This window comes from Cervus canadensis, chromosome 14, assembly GCF_019320065.1.
Source record: "Cervus canadensis isolate Bull #8, Minnesota chromosome 14, ASM1932006v1, whole genome shotgun sequence".
NCBI lineage: Eukaryota > Metazoa > Chordata > Mammalia > Artiodactyla > Cervidae > Cervus > Cervus canadensis.
In genome coordinates, this window is record NC_057399.1 from 5,798,685 (window position 1) to 5,820,570 (window position 21,886).

At 45.6% G+C, this 21,886-nt stretch overlaps 1 protein-coding gene across 2 annotated transcripts in view; it reads right to left on the reverse strand.

Annotated features, from left to right (window-relative positions):
- Positions 1–21,886, reverse strand: part of GALNT7 (polypeptide N-acetylgalactosaminyltransferase 7) — a 141,576-nt gene that overhangs the window by 69,946 nt on the left and 49,744 nt on the right. For both annotated transcript variants that reach the window (XM_043486567.1, XM_043486566.1), the window contains exon 2: positions 2,881–3,341. In XM_043486567.1, the coding sequence (XP_043342502.1) occupies positions 2,881–3,341 (461 nt within the window). The remainder of the gene's footprint in view (positions 1–2,880; positions 3,342–21,886) is intronic.

The following is a 21,886-nucleotide window of genomic DNA, read 5'->3' on the forward strand; positions in this document are numbered from 1 at the left end:
AAAGAAGCCTATCCCATTTTTTTCAAAAGGGTGAGAAAGAATCAAATGTTTTAAAGTCATCTGGATTCAGTTTAAAAAAATCTTTTTTCCTGGGAGTTATGATGTTTGAAGATTTTGAATATAAGCTTTCTGACTAGCATAGAATTTGATAAAGGAGCTTAGGAGCAGTTTGTTAAGATAGGCTTGGTCCTTTTATCTGACTGGGGCCACAATGTTCGCCGGAACATGCAATAATCTCATTTCTGAGCAGTGCTCCAGTTATGCCAGAGAAAAGAACAAAGAGATGATCAGCCTGTGAAAAGGCATGGCAGGAGGGAGGAAGGGAGATTAGAAGCAAGAAGAAAATTAGAAAGGAAGGGAGCGTGCATGGAGAATAGAGAGAAAGACAGGAAGAAAGATGATTGTAGGAGAGCAAGACCCAGAGAGACAGGGGCTTCAGAGGTACCTGGTGTGTCTGGGATTATCAAAGGGGATGAAGGCTCTGCCATCAATGGAAGTGCAAGGAGAAACAAAGTCATGTGGACATGGCTGTGTGGGGCACCCACATTTTCCAAAAAGCAACAGAGGACCCCAAAGTTACATAGTTTAGACAAACTGTGACCTGAAGAAAGTACCATAGCAATTAAAAAAAAAAAAAGCCACCACTACTTAAGTTTCCAACCACTAGGCCTGCGGTGAGATTCTTAGTCTATTATGTCCTTCAATCCTGATGCCAACCTGGGGGCAGGCACTGGCAGACCCACGTTACGGATCAGGTTCCTGAGGGCTGTGGGGTAAGGAGCTGGTCTAAGATCCCGTGTCTGGTGGTGGAGCCAAGGTCTGACCTCAGCAGACTCCTTCATTCACTCCATTATCTACTCATTCATTCTCTTCCCAGATGTTCCCTGCTGGGCATAGCCAAGCTCCTGGATGTCAGTCACTGGAAGGAGCTGGAGAAGAAGACAAATTCCTTGCTCTCAGGACCGTATCATCTAGCAAACCCTGCCCTGAGGCATGTGGTCCAGGAAGGTGTGGGTGGAGGAGAGAGAAGGGCCACGGGGGTAGGACCACAGCTCTGCCATCTTGCTGGGCAAACAGAAAAGAACTCACAGCACTGAGCCTCAGACTTCACGCTCATATGTGGGAACCCTCTCAGTTTAAGTCCTGGCCCTCAGCAGAAAGTCAGTACCCCCTCCTTCCTTCCCCGTCGGGAGAAGGTGAGGAGGTGAGGAGAAGACCATCAAGAGGTTGTCTGAGAACCCCAGTGACAGACTCGAAGTCCGAGTCTATCTCGGGTAACTGGCAGGCACTCCAGGTGGGGACCACAGACTCTGTTTAGGGTCCCAAAGGGTCTGTGCACGGCAATTCTAGCAACAAGCTCAGCCCCTGAGGGCTGCCATAAAATACAGGATGCACAGTTAAATTTGGATTTCAGATAAACAACAAATATTTTCAATGTATAAGTATATCCCGTACACTATTTGGGGCATACTTATACTAAACGTTTTTCATTATTTATCTGAAATTAACTTTGACTGAGCATCTTCTTTTTTTTTTCTCTCTCTCTAAATGAGGCAACTCTGAAACCAGGCAAACTTCTGCCTTGATCAGGAACAAACTGCTCCCACATCCTCCCTTTTCAGCCCACTGAGATGCTCCAACTCTTCTCTGTACTGGAGGTTATATCTCTCATCCCCTGGTTCTCTACTTTTTCTCTTTCTTTTTTTCTCTGCATCTCTCATGCAACCCCTTTCACTCCTACCAAATCAACATATGAAGCCTCCGGAGCAGCCCCGATAGGTCCAGAATTCGATTCCATGGTCATAAATGATGCTGCTGTGGGGTCTGTGTGTGTGCATGTGCCTGCTATGTTCACCTCCTAACATGAGGACTATGTCAACCCCGCCTCACTGGGAAGACACCTGGAAAGTTCCCTAGTAGCATGAATTATGTTTGCATCCACAATAATGGAAGATGCTTAGATCCTCTGAGTAGCATCAGTTGCTGCATAAACTGAGAGAACAGCTTTGAGTTCATCCAGTAAGCACCACAATCAAAAGCCATGAGCTAGAAACCCTTTAAGTCACACTACGTGAAAAGGACCTGAAAGTGTGGGTCACAGTTTCATCTGTCTGAGGACACCTTTATACGTACTCGGGACTTTCCACCTCCAGTTTCAGGGCCGAGTGGACAACGGGTAACTGGTGGGAACCCGCGGTAAGCACAGGGCACCTGGCTCGGTGCTCTGTGGTGACCTGGGGTGGGGGGGGGGCGGGGAGAGGCGCAAGGGAGACTCAAGAGGAGCGGACACATACATGACCGATGCACACTGTTCAGCAGACGCTAACACAACAGTGTCAAGTAATTATTCCCCAATTAAAAACAAAACAAAACAAAAAAATGGAAGGTGGCAAACATCCAGTTAGTTTCAGGGGCATCCCCAGCAGTGTTCCTGGCTACCATCCTACAATGAGACAGGGAGCTTGGTACAGAGGGAAAAACCATGCGCTGAGAAAGTTCCGCTACTAAAACACTCTCAGGTGAAACTAAACAATGCACTTAACAGTGAGTCCATGGCCTGGGACAAGCTCGTTTATCACTGTGGACTGTGAGAAGGGGAAGTTCTGACCAGTGCCTGTCTGGGGACCACACTGTGAGCGGCACAGGTGTAGAAGACCCCAGAATTTTATATGCCGCACCCGAAATAAAATAACGCAAATGGGGAGCTCTCCCTTTCCGCCCATCTTGTGGACCAAAGATCCTCTTATTCCCTTGAAGTAAAGGCATATGTATATATATATATATATATACATACATATATACAGCATTCTGACAATCTAACTTAGTATCTATCCACACAACCATGCCCCCAGATTAGAAAGAGGAGGAAGGGGTGCTTACTCTTCTTGTCGCAAGTCGTTGACACTGCGGTCCAAGGAGATCATGTCACTAGCCACCATATTAAATCCAAACTCTTTAATGCTGGCTTGAACTGCGTGTTTGAATTCTGGTCCCAGAACCAATGGCTTGGCTTTCTCTCCAGGCCCACCGACCACTCCGGGAGGCTCAGGCTCTTTGGGCTCAAAGTTACCAAGGACCCCCGGGCGGAGCACAGGATCACGGTAGGTGAAAGTCTGGGGTTTAAACGTGAGATATTGCCTCTGCATGATGTCTTTCTGGTTCTCTCCTCCGGAGCGGTGCTCTTGTTCATGTCTGGCCTTGTTCCTTCTTCGAATAGACTCCAAGTCCACTTCTACGCCTTCCACATGAGGCCAGGGCACCACGGGTTTGAATCTGTCATCCCCGAGGGCTAGTCCGTTGCCCCCTCTGTCAGGCATGGGATTATTAACAGCTCTGTCTTCCTACACAAAAGGGAGGGGGGCATACAGTGAGTACATGAAGGCAACCACAGCAGAGTTTATGACACCAATGTGCACATTTTAAAAACAGCCCAGGTAATGATAAAATGGTATGAATCATGAAACTAAAGCAGGCCATGAACCAGGACCCCCTCATCACAGGAAACCATTCCTGGAGAGGAACGGCAACAGAATAATTCTTTGCCCCTGTTGTTGTTTAGTCTCTCTCTCATGTCCAAATCTTTACAACCCCATGGACTGCAGTCCACCAGGCTCCTCTGTCCATGGGATTCTCCACGCAAGAATACTGGAGTGGGTTGCCATTTCCTCCTCCAGGGATCTTCCCAACCCAGGGATAGAACTGGGGTCTCCTGCATTGACAGGTGGATTCTTTACCGCTCAGGCACCTGGGAGGCCCAATTCTTTGCCTTACTGTTCCAAAATAAAGGGGTGGACGCATTTTTTACTTCTCTCCGCATAAACTCAACTCTCTATCAACAACCCCTTAATAAAGCACATTGCTGGACTTCCCTGGTGGCTCAGTGGTAAAGAATCCGCCTGTAATGCAGGAGACCCTGTTTTGATCCCTGGGTAGGAAAGATCCCCTAGAGAAGGGAATAGCAACCCACTCCAGTATTCTGGCCTAGAAAATTCCATGGACAGAGGAGTCTGGCGGGTTACAGTCCATAGGGTCACAAGAGTCAGATATGACTGAGCGACTAACCCTTTCAAAGCACATCGTTACAGGCTGGAGCAGGGAGGCTCTAAGACCTTTGACCAAAGCAGGCACTTAACAGGTCCTGTGTGTGCTGTGGTTTTCCCAGTTGTCTGGTGGATGAGGAACATGACGTCCTGTCGGTCATATGGCCACATGGTGCGGTGGTGCTGGGTGTCAGCCCGCCCAAGGCTGGCTTAGTGGCCCAAATGGCAGAGGACGGGGGCTGGGCTATGATCTTGACAGCCCCCGCTGAGTATTTCTGCTCTGGGAGAGTTTAGCTGAGTTCAGAACTATAAAACAAGCTCTGACGACCGTAACCGAGGCTAACAGAGCTCTTAAACCACACCCAGGACCCAGCTGGCCCCGTTCCAAAGGTGGCCCCAGGAAAACCGGATTCTGTGTGCATCAATGTTCCAGAAGGCTGGCCTCCCTTTCTGTCCAGACGCTCCTCGTCAGCTGCACAGATCTTCCTGTCAGAAGCCCTGCATGCCTCTGTCCCTGGGGTCACGTGTGAAGTTTCTGTTCAGTCAGCGCCAGTCTTTGTATAGCCCTATTTCTCAGAATCAGCCGCACCTCAGTGGCGTTAAATACACTGACGTCAGCGTCCCACCCCTCAGATACCAAAGATTGAATGGGTGGGAGCGTTTGGAGTTTTAAGAATGCCCCAGGTGTTTTCAATATGCAGCAGGGTTCCAATGGCTTAAAGGCAGGGCTGCCGGCTGTAACCAGAAGAGGAAGCTACAGGCTGTGTGTGGCCAGCCTAGGGCGGGTGAGTGGGTCAGAACCAGGACTGCAGGCCCGGCTAACAGACCTGCCACCCTCCCTCCCCGTCAAGCCAGGATCCCCCGAGTCCTGAAGAGAGTCATAAAAGAGTTCAAAACCATCTGACCGACATTTTTATACAGTGTTAGAGCTATTTTGAAAAGTCAAGTTAAAGACTTTGGAGAGTGCAGAAGTAAGGCTGATACGCAGGTTGCTGTCCAGTGGTGGTTATTTATAGACAAGGGACTCTTTGGAAAGTCAGCTAATTCAAATGTGAATTTAGTCAATGTCAAAGTTTTGGTAAGGGCTAGCTGAGGACTAAATTGAGAGAGTTCAAAAAGGAACTTAACAAATGTACACTGAGAGTCCGACGGACTGCAAGATCAAACGAGTCAATCCTAAAGGAAATCAACCCTGACTATTCACTGGAAGGACTGATGCTGAAGCTGAAGCTTCAGTATTTTGGCCACCTGATGTGAGGAGCTGACTCATTGGAAAAGACTCTGATGCTGGGAAAGATTGAAGGCAGGAGGAGAAGGGGACGACAGAGGGTGAGGTGGTTGGATGGCATCACCGACTTGATGGACATGAGTTTCGGCAAACTCCAGGAGACAGTGAAGGATAGGGAAGCCTGGCATGCTGCAGTCCATGGGTTCGCAGAGTCAGACACGACTTGGCAACTGAACAACAATCTCTTTGTTTAGGTAATACTCTAAGCATGTGATACAACATTCATAGGATCCTTAACGGTATATCATGAAAGGCAATCTTCCTGCCTTCCCTCTGGTACAGGCACTCACAGCCGGCATTTCCTTGTGAATCTTCCAGGTATAAACACACATGGGCATGGATGATGAGAACTTTTTGCTGAACAAGGGACACAGATTTTTACTGACCCATTAATTTTAAGAAGGAACCATAAGATGTTACAACCAGTTCAAAGGTGAATCCTTTGAATGACCTGGTGAAGAACAGATAAACATATAAACATCAAGAATGCTGCAAAGAATTGACAAATAGATGCATACCCAGAGGGCAATAACCAACTGCATTCCACAGGATACGGTTTCCATTTCAATGGACAAGACTCTCGCGCATTACTATCAGTTTTCTATCATTTACAGGATTGTGAAACAGGTTGGAGTTCATGCTGGGATGAGATAACCTGCAAAGCTGAGTTGGAAAATGCACCCAGTAACCTTTTGGATCCATTTCAAAGTTTTCCCACAATTTTTATCCCATAACACAGAACTAAGTGCAACATGCGGCACCTCGTCCAACCATCTAAGAGGATGCCTTTGTTCAGGTACATGTGGATAAGCCTTCTGCACCAGGCTTCTGACCACTGCCCACCTGAGTCAAGTAGCAGGCACTTGTTGTTTAGTCGCTAAGTCAAATCCGATTCTTTGCGAGCCCATGGAATGTGACCCATCAGGCTCTTCTGTCTATGGGGTTTCCCAGGTAAGAATACTGGAGTGGGTTGCCACGTCCTTCTCCAGGGGATCTTCCCTACCCAGGGATCAAACCCTCGTCTCTTATGTCTCCTGCACTGGCAGGCAGGTTCTTTACCCCTAGTTCCACCATGGGAAGCCCATGGGAAGTACTGCAATAAACAAATTAAAATAGATAAGTCCTTATAAAACTCTAAGATACCAGACTCAAGTTGCTGATGTTGAACCAAGAACCCCACAAAAAGGAGGAAGACTCAGTCTCTCCCTTCAACTTTTCACATCAAGGCTCCAGTGAACTAGTAACTGGAGAGGAAAAGAGTAAGGTTAGGGAAACAGGTTCAGAAAAGTAGACTGAACAGGTCATCAGCCGTCACAGGACATCCTCTGTGGTGTCTGATATCCCACTGGAGGAAAGCTGCTTATGGGAAGAATGTGGAACATGACAATGAGTGAAATCTAGGTGCCCAAAGCAGGAGACATCTGTTGTGGTTCGGTGGGCAGGTACTGATGTGAGACTCACAAATATCAACATTTCTCAGGCTCACCCACCTCAACAAGAGAATGTTTAATGGATTCAAACCTCATGCTCATCTTTCTTCAAAAGTTGTTTTGATCTTCCCTTTGTCTAACCTTTGACTTTTCTATTTTTTGGTCATGCCATGTGACTTGTGGATCTTAGTTCCCTGACTAGGGATCAAACCCGGGCCCTTGGCAGTGAAAGCAGAGTCCTAACTGCTGGACTGGAAGGGAAGTCCCCAGCCTTTGACTCCTGGTATTGCATGTAGATCTTTTAGGAGCCTGTCTGTTCTCCTCCTCATTCTAGCATCTCTTCATCTCCCCAGCAAGGTGACCGGGTTCATTTGATCTTTCCTCCCTCTGTGTCCTCAGCCCACATCTTGCTTCTCATCTCTGGGTCCACAGTCAAAGGCTTCCTGAACATTGCTACTGGGGTCACCCTGGCACCTAAACTTAAGATGCCCTGGAAGGAACTTGCTGTCATTCCACAGCACACACCTGCTTCATTCACTGTCTTCCCCACCTCAGGGCTGGGAACTCCCATCCACTCAACTGATCAAACTCAAGTCCTCCACTTCATCCCCAGCCTCCTGTTCTCACATCTGAACAATCACCGACTCCTGCTGTCCCACTGCCCGTGTGGCTCCGGAACCTGGCCATTTTCTCCACACCCTCGCTGTAGTGAAATAAGATTCGTATTTTATAGCAGGACAAGAAAAATTTAAAGAACGACAAAAATTTAAAGAAGAACAAAAGCTCTTCGCTGCTTTTTGCCCCCTTCCCTCCCCTCCACTATGCATCGCATATCTGCATTATGCATCAACCAGATCTCCCCCATCAACAGAAATACCTGCTTAGTCCCAAAGAGCAGCATTCTCCTAGCATCAACAAAACAGCTCCTTAAAGATAACATTCCTTCTTGAACGTGTAAGGGTTCATGTGACCCATGACAATGATACTTAGGTCTGGATGACATAAACTGTCAGTAAGACCTCATTTGATGTCCAGCCCTCTGTCTAAAATACTCACATACCTGTGCCTTGACTTCTAACAGGTGGAACAGTTCTCAAATGCACTTTCTTAGATTATTATCCTCAAATCTGGCTCCCATAAAGTCTCCCACATCTTTCTTAGATCAACTAACCTTTTGTGGACACTGCAAAGGCCTAGGACAGGCCACATCCCCTCTCAACAGGAAGAGCAGTGATGACGCAAACACTGTCCTTAAGTGCGTCACACGTGTTTATTGTTGCTGTTCAGCCGCTCAGTCGTGTCCAACTCTTTGCGACCCCACGAACTGCAGCCTGCCAGGCTTCCCTACCCTTCACTATCTCCTGGAGTTTGCGCAAACTCATGTCCATTGAGTTGGTGATGCCATCCAATCATCTCTTCCCTCGTGGCTCAGACAGTAAAGAATTTGCTTGCAATGCAGGAGACCCAGGTTTGATCCCTCGGTCTGGAAGATCCCCTGGAGAAGGGAATGGCAACCTACTCCAGTATTCTTGCCTGGAGAATTCCATGGACAGAAGAGCCTGGTGGGCAACAGTCCATGGGGTCACAAAGAGCTGGACGCGACTGAGCACATGCACACACACTATACAGACAAAACAGCCCACAGAGAAGTGACCTAATGTCAGGATCAGTACATGGCAGGGTGAAGCGTGCATCCAGGCAGAGCCATGCTCCTGATTCCTAGGTGTTAGCGCCTCCCATTCCAACGCTGCACTCACTGTCCTTCATCATTATCGTTCTGCAGCCAAAGCAGTGGTGGTGGTGGCGGCTTAGTCCCTCAGTTGTGTCCGACTCCTTTGTGACCCCCTGGACTGTAGCGTCCCAGGCTTCTCTGTCCATGGGATTCTCCAGCCAAGAATACTGGAGTGGGTTGCCATTTCCTTCTCCAGGGGATCTTCCCGACCCAGGGATCGAACCAGCATCTCCTGCATATCCTGCCATTGGCAGGCGGATTCTTTACCACTGAGCCACCAGGGAAGCCTGTAGCCAAAGTGACTTCCCTGAAATTCAGGTATGAATGGGTCCCTTCTCCTGCTTGCAAGCTCCACGCTGGTCCTCTTCCCCAAGAGAATGGATGCTCTTCCTGGGACATTTCCAGCTCCTGCCTGTACTCACCTCTTCACCTCACCCCCTGGAGCAGGAAGCACTCCAGGCTCTTGGACCACAGGGTCACTACCAAGAAGATGTTACTGTAGTGCCCAGAGCAGCCAGACAAGGTGGATGGGTAGGGCTGTGTTCCTGCAAAACCTCACGTACAAAGACAGGCAAATGGGGATAGATCTGCCCCCTGCCCCTCCCCCTCCAACTCTGCACTGGACTCTAAGTTCCATGAAAGGGGAGGGACCACATCCATGGGATGCGCCACTGCACCCCCAGTGCTTCTGCCATGCGATCCTCAGTAAGCATTTACAAACAGATGCCTGGATCCCACCATTTCTGCCTGGTTTATGGAAGGGAGCCTGAGATGGAAAGGATGAGAATGGGGCACACGGACTGGGAAAGAGGGGCTCGATCAGAGAGAACCTTCCTGGCAGTGCTCGAGGAATTCAGCAAGAGAAGAACTTGATGTCCCCTGCACAGTGCTATGCTCTTAGTAACGCTATATAATAGTCACTGGAAAAAAATTGGATTTGCTCACTTCTCAAATCCAAAAGCAAAACCAATATGAGAACTATCTGCCTCACTTCAAGTCAATTAAGAAAAATCATGTCAAATCCCCATGTTCTGTGATTCAAAGGATGCAGTGAGACAGTGTAATAGTAGTAAGCTCCCTGGAGAGAGGATACACGCTCCTCCTCCTGGATGCTGAATGAGACCTGAGTTGGCTTTGTGACTCGCTGGTGTTCACACACCTTCAGAAGCACCAGCTGATTCCCTCTACAGTCGAAATCAACAGGTCACTGTGGACCAGAAATGGACGATGGAATCGGTGGGTCATCTTCTAAGATCACTATGTCCATAAAGGTGGAAATGTACTGAAGAGCAGAATCCCTTATTCCCAGAAGGAAACAGGGGACTGTCAGGAATCAGGTCAGACTGCTCACTTTACATCTCACAATTTACAAAGCTCCCCATCACCCCCAAATCACCCTTATGGTATCTTCGCGAGACAGTCATGCCCTGGTAGAAATGATACGAACACAAAGGAATTTAGAGCCAGTGAAAGTAATGCAGGCGTGGCTCTGAAATGCCAGGGAAGCCTCGAAAGCTAAGCTGGTAATGAAGAGCTCCTGCACACACCAGAGGTCCTGAGAAGGCAGCTCTGCTCTGCGACGTGGCCGCCGCTGATGGCCGCTTGCAATTCGGTTGTCTTTCTGCCTGAGCCACAGAGCTTAGGACTTAACAGGTCAAACTAAATTCTATAGTTTAAAAGCCCTTTTGATGAAAAAAACACCTTTAATTAGAAAAATCACATCAGCATCCCTTCTCTAGCTGCACTTGGTCATGCACCAAGAAGCCCAAGAAGTGGAAGAGATCAGGGAGGTGGGGTGGGAGGGCAGTGGGCATAATCAAGGAGTTCAGAAGACACAAGGGTGTGCCCATGGGCTGGGCATCCCCAGCCTGCCTGCGGCAGGATGTGGGTGGGGGCGCGGTCTCTCCCTGGCACCTAGAGCTAGATTCTGAGCTGGCCCTTCCCCAGCTGACATCCTGTGCTGATAAAGACCACCACTCTGGCTCCTTCCAGAGAGCTGAGAGCTGACTGCACTGCACTGGGGATCAGTGGTCCATCTGGGTGTGGGAGGTGGGGGGTTGCTGTCAAGTAATTTGCTCAATCAGGGTTTAAAATGGATACACTCAAGATTAAACAGAGACCTTGAAAAGTGAAAAAGTCAAAGGGTTAGTCAGGTCCGGTAGCCCTCCAGGCTCCTCTGTTCATGGGATTCTCCAGGCAATACTGGAGTGGGTTGCCATTTCCTCCTCCAGGGGATCTTCCTGACCCAAGGATTGAACTGGGGTCTCCTGCATTACAGGCAGACTCTTTCCTGTCTGAGCCACTGGGAAAACCCAAATAGAGACTTTACCAATCCCTGAATATGTAGGATGCATTTTCTTATGGAAAAGGACCCTATTCAAATACATTTTAAGACCAATGGCAATGCCTCCATTGGCAATAAAGGCAGAACTGGAAATGGAGGAGGGTGTGGCTCATCAGTGAGAAAAAGGATTACCTTCTGATAAAAATAACAAATAAATTAAAAGTGGTTGGCAGTAATATTAGTAAGTCTGGGTAATAAAATCCATCATGTTTCCTCAGAAGCACATGGTACAATTTTAAACAAAATGTAGTTGAACCAAATTAACTGATCAAAATGGTTAAAATTGTGATAAAATTTACTTTGTAAAAACCATGTCGATAAGGAAGGTAAACTGCAAATTCCTTAGTAATATAAACTTTCCATTTTCAACATAGAAATTAAAGTTACAACTGGAAAAGGGGGAGATTTCATACAAGATCCTTCTCTGTATTAACACTATCACCTCTAATGTTCTATTCTCTAAGTATGAAATAAGTTCAAGCCAGCAGTTTTTTGAACTCTACCCCTCCTCTCAGGTCCCAGAATATTTCCAACACTGCCCTTCTCAAGTTGCCTTAGAATCTGTTCACAGGTTTCTCCCCAGACAAAGGTTCTCAGGGTGGTTATCTGTGTGTACACAGTAGGTACTCTGTGCGTTTCTTCATGGGCTGAACAAATGGGGAATGTCTTGCTCTGGGTTGTGTCACCTATTTATTTGCTGGAATATAAACTGGCTTTGCATCCACTGGCTATGTCACTGCTGGATTTGGTTTAAGGTAGCATTTCTGAGTCAAACCAGTCCATCCTAAAGGAAATCAACCCTGTATATACATTAGAAGGACTGATGCTGAAGCTGAAGCTCCAAAAATACTTTGGCCACCTGATGAGAAGAGCTGACTCATTGGAAAAGAGCCTGATGCTGGGAAAGACTGAGGGCAGGAGGAGAAGGGGTGTGACAGAGGATGAGATGGATGGATGCATCACTGACTCAATGGACAGGAGTTTGAGCAAGTTCCAGGAAATAGTGAAGGACTGGGAAGCCTGGCGTGCTGCCGTCCATGGGGTTGCACAGAATCAGGCGTGACTCAGCAACCAAACAAAAACAACAACAAAATTATTTTGAGAATCTGAGTGAGATAACTGAAAACATTACTTTCCCTATGAATCTAAATCTTAAATAATCCTTTTTTAGTTTTTCTTCTTCAGATTTGAATAAATCATGCCTGCAAGTGCAGTTTGTTATTTCGTGGAAAATGAGTACTTTATTTAAACACAAGAAAGTAAATCTGCTGGTGTTAGTCTGAGCCTGTAGGCCAATTTACCTCACCAATGGTCTCTTGTTAAATTTGGTCCTTGTTTTAAAACAGAAATAAACTAGAGATTCTAAATCATGTCAGAAAACTACCAGACAGTACTCAAGAAGGAATAAATGAAAAGAAGAAATGGGCAAACAAAGGACCAGAATATAGGTTAATGTCTACAAATAAAAGGATAATACATTGGTTATTCTTTTACAGCAAATTTTTATTTGTGAGACTGTTTAACGGCCTAGATCAAAGTTAATTACCATACACCACTAACCAAGAGGTCTATGAAACATGCAATTTAAACACCTTTATGAAATCCAAATAACTATTTTTCATGCCTTAGCTCATTAACTGAGTTACATACATATGCTGTAGATTTAAAACAATATTTCTTGTTGTGAATATTTAGTATTATATTTTTAGCTGACGAGAACTGAATTTTAAGAATCAACTATAAGTACTAAACAACTGATCAATAAATCATTTTGTAGTACATTTCAAAAGGTGATGAAGCTATATTTGTCAAAGTTTATGCCACGATTTCAGTGGCAAGAGTACAGACCTTAACACAGGATTGTAAAAACAAGTCACACCAACGTCATTTAAAAGCCCCATCTCCCACAAGTAATAAAAGGCAGATTATAACACCTCTCAGAAATCATAAAAGGATACAGTTGGGCAGATTTTAACTCTCTGTGTTTGGGAGATGAGCAATTACTGAATTTTAAAAAGAAAGCTCCTAAGTGATATTTTCATCCTAAAAACAGCATATAATAAGTGTTACACAAAATATTTTAATAAAAGTGTCAACATTTCACAATACAGATCCCACCACATTATTTCCACAAAATGACCTATCTAAAAATAAGGAAAGGATTGGGGGAAGAGTGAGGAGAGAAAGACAAAGGCAAAGCAAGGGGAGAAAATGGTAAATTAAAATCTGTGAAGATTTTTAAACACATGAATAATGTATGTATGCATATATATTATGTATGCAGTGGAGAGTGGGAATATACATTTAAAAGCCAAGTAGCCTAGTAGGATGAGAAGCAAGAAATTAACCCTGCTGAATAGACCCTTCAAAGGAACAGCCACAGCATTTTGTCAGGTGGAGACAGAGGATCCTCTGAGCTGAACCAGCAGAAAAACAAGCCCCCCACATCTGCTCCTCCTCTGCCCACCCACTCTAGAACCTTCTTTCAGCTGTGCCCGTCAGCTCCACTTTCTTACCTAGAAGCGCTGAGATTCTCCACTCTTCTTTCCAGATCATCTTTACTTATTTTTTGTATTTTTTTGGATGTGGACCATTTTTAAAGTCTTTTATTGAATTTGTTACAAGGCACATGGATCTTAGCTCCCTGACCAGGGATCAAACCTGCACCCCCATGCATCAGAAGTACAGAATCTTAACCACTGGATGGCCAGGGAAGTCCCAATATTTTTAATATATTTTAAAAGAGCAAGTCCTTCATCAGTCCCTGGGGACCACACTGTTATGACTTTTTCTTTTTTTAATCCAGAGACGTGCTTATTTAATCCTATCCTTTGGTTTTTGTCACTAATATAACAAAGAATTGATGCTTTTGAACAGTGGTGCTGGAGAAGACTCTTAAGAGTCCTTTGGACAGCAAGGAGATCAAACCAGTCGATCGTAAAGAAAATCAACCCTGGATATTTATTGGAAGGACTGATTTGGAAGCTCCAATACATTGGTCACCTGATGCAAAAAGCCGACTCATTGGAGAAGACCCTGATGCTGGGAAAGACTGAAGGCAGGAGGAGAAGATAGCATCACCGACTCAATGGACATGAGTTTGAGCAAAGTCCAGGAGACAGTGAAGTACAGGGAAGCCTGGTGTGCTGCAGACCATGGGGTTGCAAACAGCTGGACACAACTGAGAGACTGAACAAGACAAAAACATAACAATGAACTTCATCATCTGACACCAGTCAAACAAAACAGACAGTTTCATTCTTCATTCTCCTTCACATCCGGCGATCCCAGTGAAGACACCTAATGATTTCCCAATCTTCCTGAAAACCTTCTTGAAAAGTATGTCGCCACCAGGATCATCAATAATGCTTAGGATGTGAAGGAAAGCATTTTACTGAGGGAGAGCAGAAAGAAGTCAGACATAGCCTTTGTGCCCAAAGAGACCGTTGGGGATACCCTTTAGAAAGCTGAGCAAGCAGGGCTCTTTCATCCTTGCAGGGAAGAGTTCTGGAATGAACGGAGCGCCCTTAAGGCAGGCGCTACTGCTGTGCTTTCCGAGATACGGGGAGACCGTCCTCACTCTGCCCTGGAGTCTGCCTCCATCACAGCTCAGAAGACAGCACTGCCGTGTGGGGCTTCAAAGCACAGACGCTGTGATTGGGATAAGACAATCTTCTCTTGCAAATCTGAAAAAAGTAATATCACCTCAAGGAAGAAAATACCTCAACATTCCCAGGGCAGATACCCCATTTTAAAGTATGGGACAACATTTACTACTGTGTCGTGACAAGAAATTCATTTTAGGAGGTGGTGACAAGGAAACCTATGTACGTGAGAAAGAAAAATACAGAGCAGATCGGGGTTATTCACTAACAAATGTTCTGATGTTTTATTTTTGAATGGCAGCAGGCCTGCTCTCAAGAGGGCGTGCTTCTCCAGGGATCCGGCAGCTCTATCATGAGTGTTATTTGACGTTCAGGTCAGTATTTATATGTATCATTAAAAGGTGAAAGAACTGTCCTTCTGGTTATCTAAATATCTAGCAGGTCTGCTTCCTGCAAGACACTCTCCAAGGTATTAGCAGGTGGCCCGGGCTTCTTCGCAGAGGAAGGGAGGCTGGGAGAGGCTGGATCTGTATTTGCAGACACTGAGGCACAGGGATGGGGGGATGGTTGGGGGATAAGAAGCAGGGGTGAGAGGTGGGGCTTGGCAGCCATTCTAGACTAAGGCAAAGACACAAAAGCATTAAAAAGAACAGGGAATATTCAGGGAACTACAGATGGTTCGGTGTGACGAGTGCAGGGGACACATGGGGAGGAGCCAGGAGATGCGATGCCAGTGTGTGTGCGTGCTCAGTTGTGTCTGACTCTTTGCGACCCCAGGGACTAGAGCCCACTGGGATCCTCCACCCATGGGATTCTCCAGGCAAGAATACTGGAGCGGGTTGCCATTCCCTTCTCCAGGGGATCTTCCCGACCCAGAGATCGAACCCAGGTCTCCTGTGCTGCAGGCAGTTTCCTGAATTGCAGGCCGACTCTTTACCAACTGAGCTAGCACTCAACAAGGCTAAAGACTAGGTGTGTTATTAAATGAACGAGAACCCTGAGGCCCGAGAGGCGGTTTTGCTCTGTGGCAGGACTCACTCACGGTTCCGAGACACATGAGGACACCAGCTGGGGCCAGAAGCCTGGGTCCGGGGGTATCGGGACTCCTCGGGTTTATCTTCTCCCCAACCACAAATGGAAAGAGCCCACTGTTTTATCACCCGGTGCTAGAGGTGTCCTGTGGGCCTCATGTTCTGAAACGTCCGACTGACGGATTGTTGAGCCCCTGCTCTGCTGGCTGCAGGGACACAGTGGTGCATACGCACCCCTGCCCCCAGGGAGCCCTCCATCAAAGTGGGAGACATGCAATCACGTCATCACACAAACGGGGTGCCCTGGGAGGTCTGGTCTGGCCTAGCCTGGGAAGTTAGGGAAGGCTACGAGAAGGAAGGGTTATGCAGGACAAGGTCAAGAGAGGAGGGAGAGCGTTCCACGTCTGGATTGAGTACTGCAAAGTCCCCCAGAGGCTCCCTGTGGTGTCAGCGCGAAGAGGGGGCGGGGCGGATGGTTGTCTGTGTGTAGACAGTAGGTACTCAGTGCATCTTTCTAGAATACCTCATAAATGATTGGAGCGATCATTCCATTTCACGAAACGTCCTGGCTAGCAGAACCACAGCTGCTGAAGAGAAATGGGAAGCACCTCTCCACGAGCAGAGGGAAGCCAGTCCATCAGAGATGCTAAATGTCGCTGCTCTGATACATCCCAACCAACCTCGGCCGGTCAAACGTGACTGCAACCAGATCTGATAGCCCCTCACGACCAGTGGTAAAATTCTGGTACATAATAAGCGTGGCACTCGGGACAGTCAAGACTCACTAAATGCTTGGGTTTTATTTTGCCATTAATCATTCAGGTTTTTTTTTTTTCCTTATTAAAAACATTCCCGAGGACTTCCCTGGTGACTCGGTGGTAAAGAAATCACCTGCCAATACAGGAGATGCCACATGCTGCAGAGAGACTAAGTCCATGCAGCACATCTGCTGAGTCTGTGCTCTAGAGCCTGGGAAGGGCAGCTACTGAAGCACCCTGCACCCTAGAGCCCTGATTCCACAAAGAGAGAAGCTGCCTCAATGAGAAGCTTGCGCACCTCAACTAGAGAGACACCCGCGCAGCGATGAAGGCCCAGCACAGCCAGAAATACATAAGATTGTAAAACAAAACACACATTTCCTTCTTGTACTTGGTACTTTGAAGGTAAGCAAGACATTTATCTTGTTATCTACAGATGGAGGGAAAAAAGGCACAGGGAAGGCTGTGGCCAAGGTGTCAGAGTACACCCCAAGTCTGCAAAGTCAGCACAGAGCCTCCAGAGGTTTAAAAGAGAAAAAGGAATTGAAAAAAAAAAAAAAAAGACCACAGTGGTAAACCAATCTGTCACCCAACGTGTTTTACTGAATGTTGACTTCCCAAGGTGATGACCACAAAGGTGATGACGGGGAGGAGGAGGCAGAAGGCTGGTGATGTAACGAGCCCCTGTCTCTGGTCATCCTTGTCATCAGCCTTGGAGCTGGGTATCAGGGCTGTCCCATTCTGCAGATGAGAAAACCAAGGCACAGGGTCTGAGGGACTTGCTGAAAGCCACCCGCTCTGGGGGTGGCAGAGGCGAGACACAGAGCTAGGGCCTCTGATGCCAGAGCCCACATTCTGAACCCCTTTATTCTCTCCTGGGACGGAGGCACCCATGAACCTTTCATACCTTTTAACTATACAAATTGATAAATATCATTAAGATTTCTGAAGTACAAAAGCTAAAAATACAGTCCTTAGAATCACTGTTTATTTCAATAAGAAATTTACTTTTAAACCAATACTGTCAGCTAGAATTAGTAATAAATAGTTCAGAAAGGGCTGTTTTCATATGCAGAATATTCTAGAAGATTACTTATATTTCATATATATTTCATATAAATAATCTTCTAGAAGTTCTAAATCCAATTAGCATTTCAAGAATTAGTAGTAACTTGCTATGAGGCACACTAGCCTAGGTGACTATCGGGATGTAAGAAAACGGACTATATCTTATTTCATGTGACTTTATTTCTGCAGAAAGAACACGTGAAAGTGAAAGTCCCTTAGTCGTGTCTGACTGTTTGTGACCTCATGCACTGTAGTCCACAGAATTCTCCAGGCCAGAACACTGGAGTGGGTAGCCTTTCCCTTTTACAAGGGATCTTCCCAACCCAGGAATCAAACCGGGGTCTCCTGCATTGCAGGCAGATTCTTTACCAGTTGAGCCACAAGGGAAGCCCAAGAATACTAGAGAGCGTAGCCTATCCCTTCTCCGGCAGATCTTCCCAACCCAGGAATCGAACCAGGGTCTCCTGCATTGCAGGCAGATTCTTTACCAACTGAGCTATCATGGAAGCACTATTTCTGCAGAGAAAGATAGAAATTAGTTTCAGCTGGTCACTCGGGCACACAGGACTGGGCTGCTATGCCTCCTATTCTGATTTCACAGAAACAGAGAATGGTTTAAAAAATCTTCTATTTGTCTGACAAATATGAAGTAAATGCAATAAGGTTTTCAAATTCACACTGAGGAAGAGTTACAGCATTCAGTTTCTAGTTCCATCTAAACTGTTGGTCTTCTGCCCCTACCTGGGAGCATTCAAATGTTTCTTTCAGTGTCATTTTATGTATAAGTTTATGAGTATATACCTTCTGCTCTGGAGAAGGAAACGGCAACCCACTCCAGTACTCTTGCCTGGAGAATTCCAAGGCCAGGGGAGCCTGGTGGGCTACGGTCCGTGGGATCACAGAGTCGGACACGACTGAGCTCACAGCACAGAGCACAAGACACCTTACTCCTGTTTTCCTGAAAGGCAGCCTTGGTTTCAATGACAGGGACATCCCCCCAAGATCCTATTTTCAACAAATTTCCCGCATATCTACTTTGGTTGATGCATGTTGCTATGCTTCTAGAAAGCTAATCAGTGGTGAACTCGAGAAACATAAAAACCTCTTTTTCTAAACACACATCAGTGGTTCCTAACATTTTTAGGGTCACAAATATTTCACACCCTCTTCATGGGGAGGGGAGTACAAACAGTGTAACTTTGGTAGAGTTCTTTGTAGAACCATCTAACCTGTATGTACCAACATCCTTAATAACCTTCCTTCTGAATACAGAATTTCAGAAGTGGGAATGTATTCAAGGGGGATAATCCTAATCACAGTGAAGACAGTATGCATAAAAGTTCAGTGCAACATATCCCAGCGAGTATACTAGAAAAAAACAGAATGTCCCTAATGAAGACTAGTCAAGAATATTATGCTGCACTTATGCAATTGAACAGTACTTAACTATAAAAATGTTAAAGAAAAATGATTCTTGCAGAAAATCCTTATGATATAATGTTAGTTTTTTAAAAGTAGGAGACATACATTAATTATGCATACTGCTTGCTCCATATGATCTCAAATACAAAAAGAAAAACACAGAAATGACTAGAAGGAAAGTTACATGTAGTAGCTGTCTCTTTGGTGAGACTGTAGATTATATTTTTCTTATGTCCTGGAATTCCTTGGTTTCTATACTGAACAAACGTTTGTATAAAGTTTTTAGGAATTGTTCAGCTTCCTTTTAAACTTGATTTAATAATTATTAACAAAACTTACTCACTAGAAAACAGTTCATATAATAACTTGAGATTTTCTTTTTTTTATAAGGAGGCTGAACATCACAGTAAGCTATAAAGTTGATATCCAAAGAGGTTGCCATACATGATTTAGGAATAAGAGAATATACAACAAGCACAGCTTAGAGGAGACTCAGAGAAATAGTGCTTATAACCACAGAGGTTCACACACAGGGCACAGCTAGAAACATTCTTCATTCGAGGACACAACCAAACTTTAGATAGCATTAAAACAAAAACAAACAAACAAAAAAATCCCCCAGCTTTAGCAAATTCTTAAAACAAGCACAAAAGCCAAAATGTGAATTCAATTATTAATCACTCAGTCATCTATTATCAATCACTTAAAAGCAAAGGATGTCATGAGAATTATATCTTCTAAAATAAGACACTCATGAAGTAACAGCCCACATCGCACACTGCATAGCACTTAAATGAAGCTGTTTCTTTTTAAAAAAGAACAAATAAGTACTTTACTTCAATCTGTTCTCTACTGATCTCCCCTATACCATCTCCCAGGTATATCATTCTAAGATACTTCTTTAAAGGGAGTTAAAGATATAAATTTAAAAAATTAAAGAAGTTAAAAGTCTTTATCTTTTGCCTCTTGAAAGCTGTAGACACACACAGTAAATTAGAAAGAAGAAATTAAAGGTAATTAATGATAAAATGGATTTTACCATTAATTTTGATGTCATTTTTTATTATATTGTATTTTAACCATACACTAAAGTATATGACATACACATAATTTTAAGACATTTCATTTCTAGTTTAAAGAATATGATAAAGTAAACAAATTATGTTGGTGGGTGCCAAACTTTGGAGTACTGAGAAGTGATTTTTTCTTTTTTAACTTTTAAATCTTGTATTGAGGTACAGCCAATGGACAATGTTATGACAGTTTCAGATGAACAGCAAAGGGGCTCAGTCATACACTGACATGTATCCCCTCTCCCCCAAACTCCCCTCCCATCCAGGCTGAATATAACACTGAGCAAAGTTCCGTGTGCTCTACAGGGGGTCCCTGTTGGTTATCCGTTTTAAATATAACAGTGTGTACAGGCAACCATAAGGTCACTCTCTAAATCTGAGTCCCTTTCTGTTTTGTAAGTAAGTTCCTTTGTATCAAGAAATGATTACGTTTTAAAAACGTACTGTATGCATGTATGTATTTCAAGATCCTCCAATAGAAATGAAGATAGATACAGCCCCCAAAGCAAGAAGATAACGAATAGTACATGTTCAAACTACAGCCTGGACTAACTCAGGTGAAATCATCAGGACTGTCTGCTGCTGACAGCACTGACTCCCCCACATAAGGGAGAGGAAGGCCAGGGGGTCAGGACACCCTACTTCAGCCCTGCACCCCCAGGTCCAAGCAAACTGCTGGCAGGAAGTCTCTGAACCAGGTACGGAGTACGCAGCCCTCTGCTTCAGCTTCATGCAGAAGACAGACTACTGGGACAGACAGACAGGCAGGATCGGAGACAGTCACTTCCTCCTTCAGGAGACACAGGATGAAAGACAGAGCTGCAAGAAAGGTCTGGAACCCCAGGGTCCCCTAAGGCAGCATAAAGGCTGTTTCCGGCACTGATTTCTCTGAGAAACTCTCACGTGTGGTTAAAAAGGGAGTAAACTTCTGAGGACTGGATTAGAGATTCTAAACATCTGATGTTTACAGACAACAGTAAAAGGTTTGCTGTTGCTTAGCCAGCTAAGTCAAGTTCGATTCTTTGCAACCCCACGGACTGTAGCTCACCAGGCTCCTCTGTCCATGGGATTCTCCAGGCGAGAACACTGGAGTGGGTTGTCATTTCCTTCTCCAGGGATCTTCCCGACCCAGAGATCCTGCACCAGCAGGTGGGTTCTTTGCCACTGAGCCACCAGGGAAGGCCTGGTGAAAGGTAACCTGACGGTAAACATTTGGCCTGGCCAGGATCCTGTAACGCGAGGGTTCAAGGCTGACAAAAGCGAGTTACAAAGAAAGCCTTTATATTTACGATGAGGGACACGAGCACATTTTTTTTCTTTATTTCTTTGAATATACATCTTCAATAGGAAAAACAGGAATAGGATAATCAACAGAAAATGTTTTTTAAAAGTCTTTGTCAAGGACAGTTTGTCTTGGAGAAACTATACCAAGTTTACTGGTGATACGGTGGGCGCCCTGAGAACCCCCAGGACCTCTGACCCCAGCTGCAGGGGCTACAAGGCTGCCTCCCCCAAGGCCAAGGCCCCTTGTGGGATGGGGCAGCCCAGAGGGACTGTCCAGGCGGAGGTCCCAGATTCAGCCTCCCTCTCCCCAGGGGAACACCTGCGATCCGGGCTCTCTGGGGTGGGCCTGGGACTTCTACAGCCCCCATCACAGCTCAGCCTTGGGGCCAGCCCCTCCCTCCCAAAGCCACTGCCCTCAGAGTCCCGGTCACAGAGCCCCACACCCAGCCCAACCCAGGGCCACTTCCTAGAGAACCCAACTCCCACGAAGATAAGCGTGGTGTTTTCCTGAGAAAGCCATTTGATAAGCAGAGACCGCAGTCTTTACATCAGTTTCCTCCCTCTAAAGTTGGAACAATAAGAGGCAAGCATAGGGTCACTGCAAGGATGAGGTGAGGTGATGTATAGAAACGCCAAGTGCCTGGCAACACCGCATACGTGACAAATGGCAGGCCGTTATTAAAGAGATATTAAAATGTCTTTCAAGACAGATTACTGCTTAAAGCCCTCTGAAGAACTGTAGGGAAGATGCTGGAGAGAACAGACTCTGAAAATATGAAGTTACTTCATGGCAGTTGTCTTAAGCTCCCTA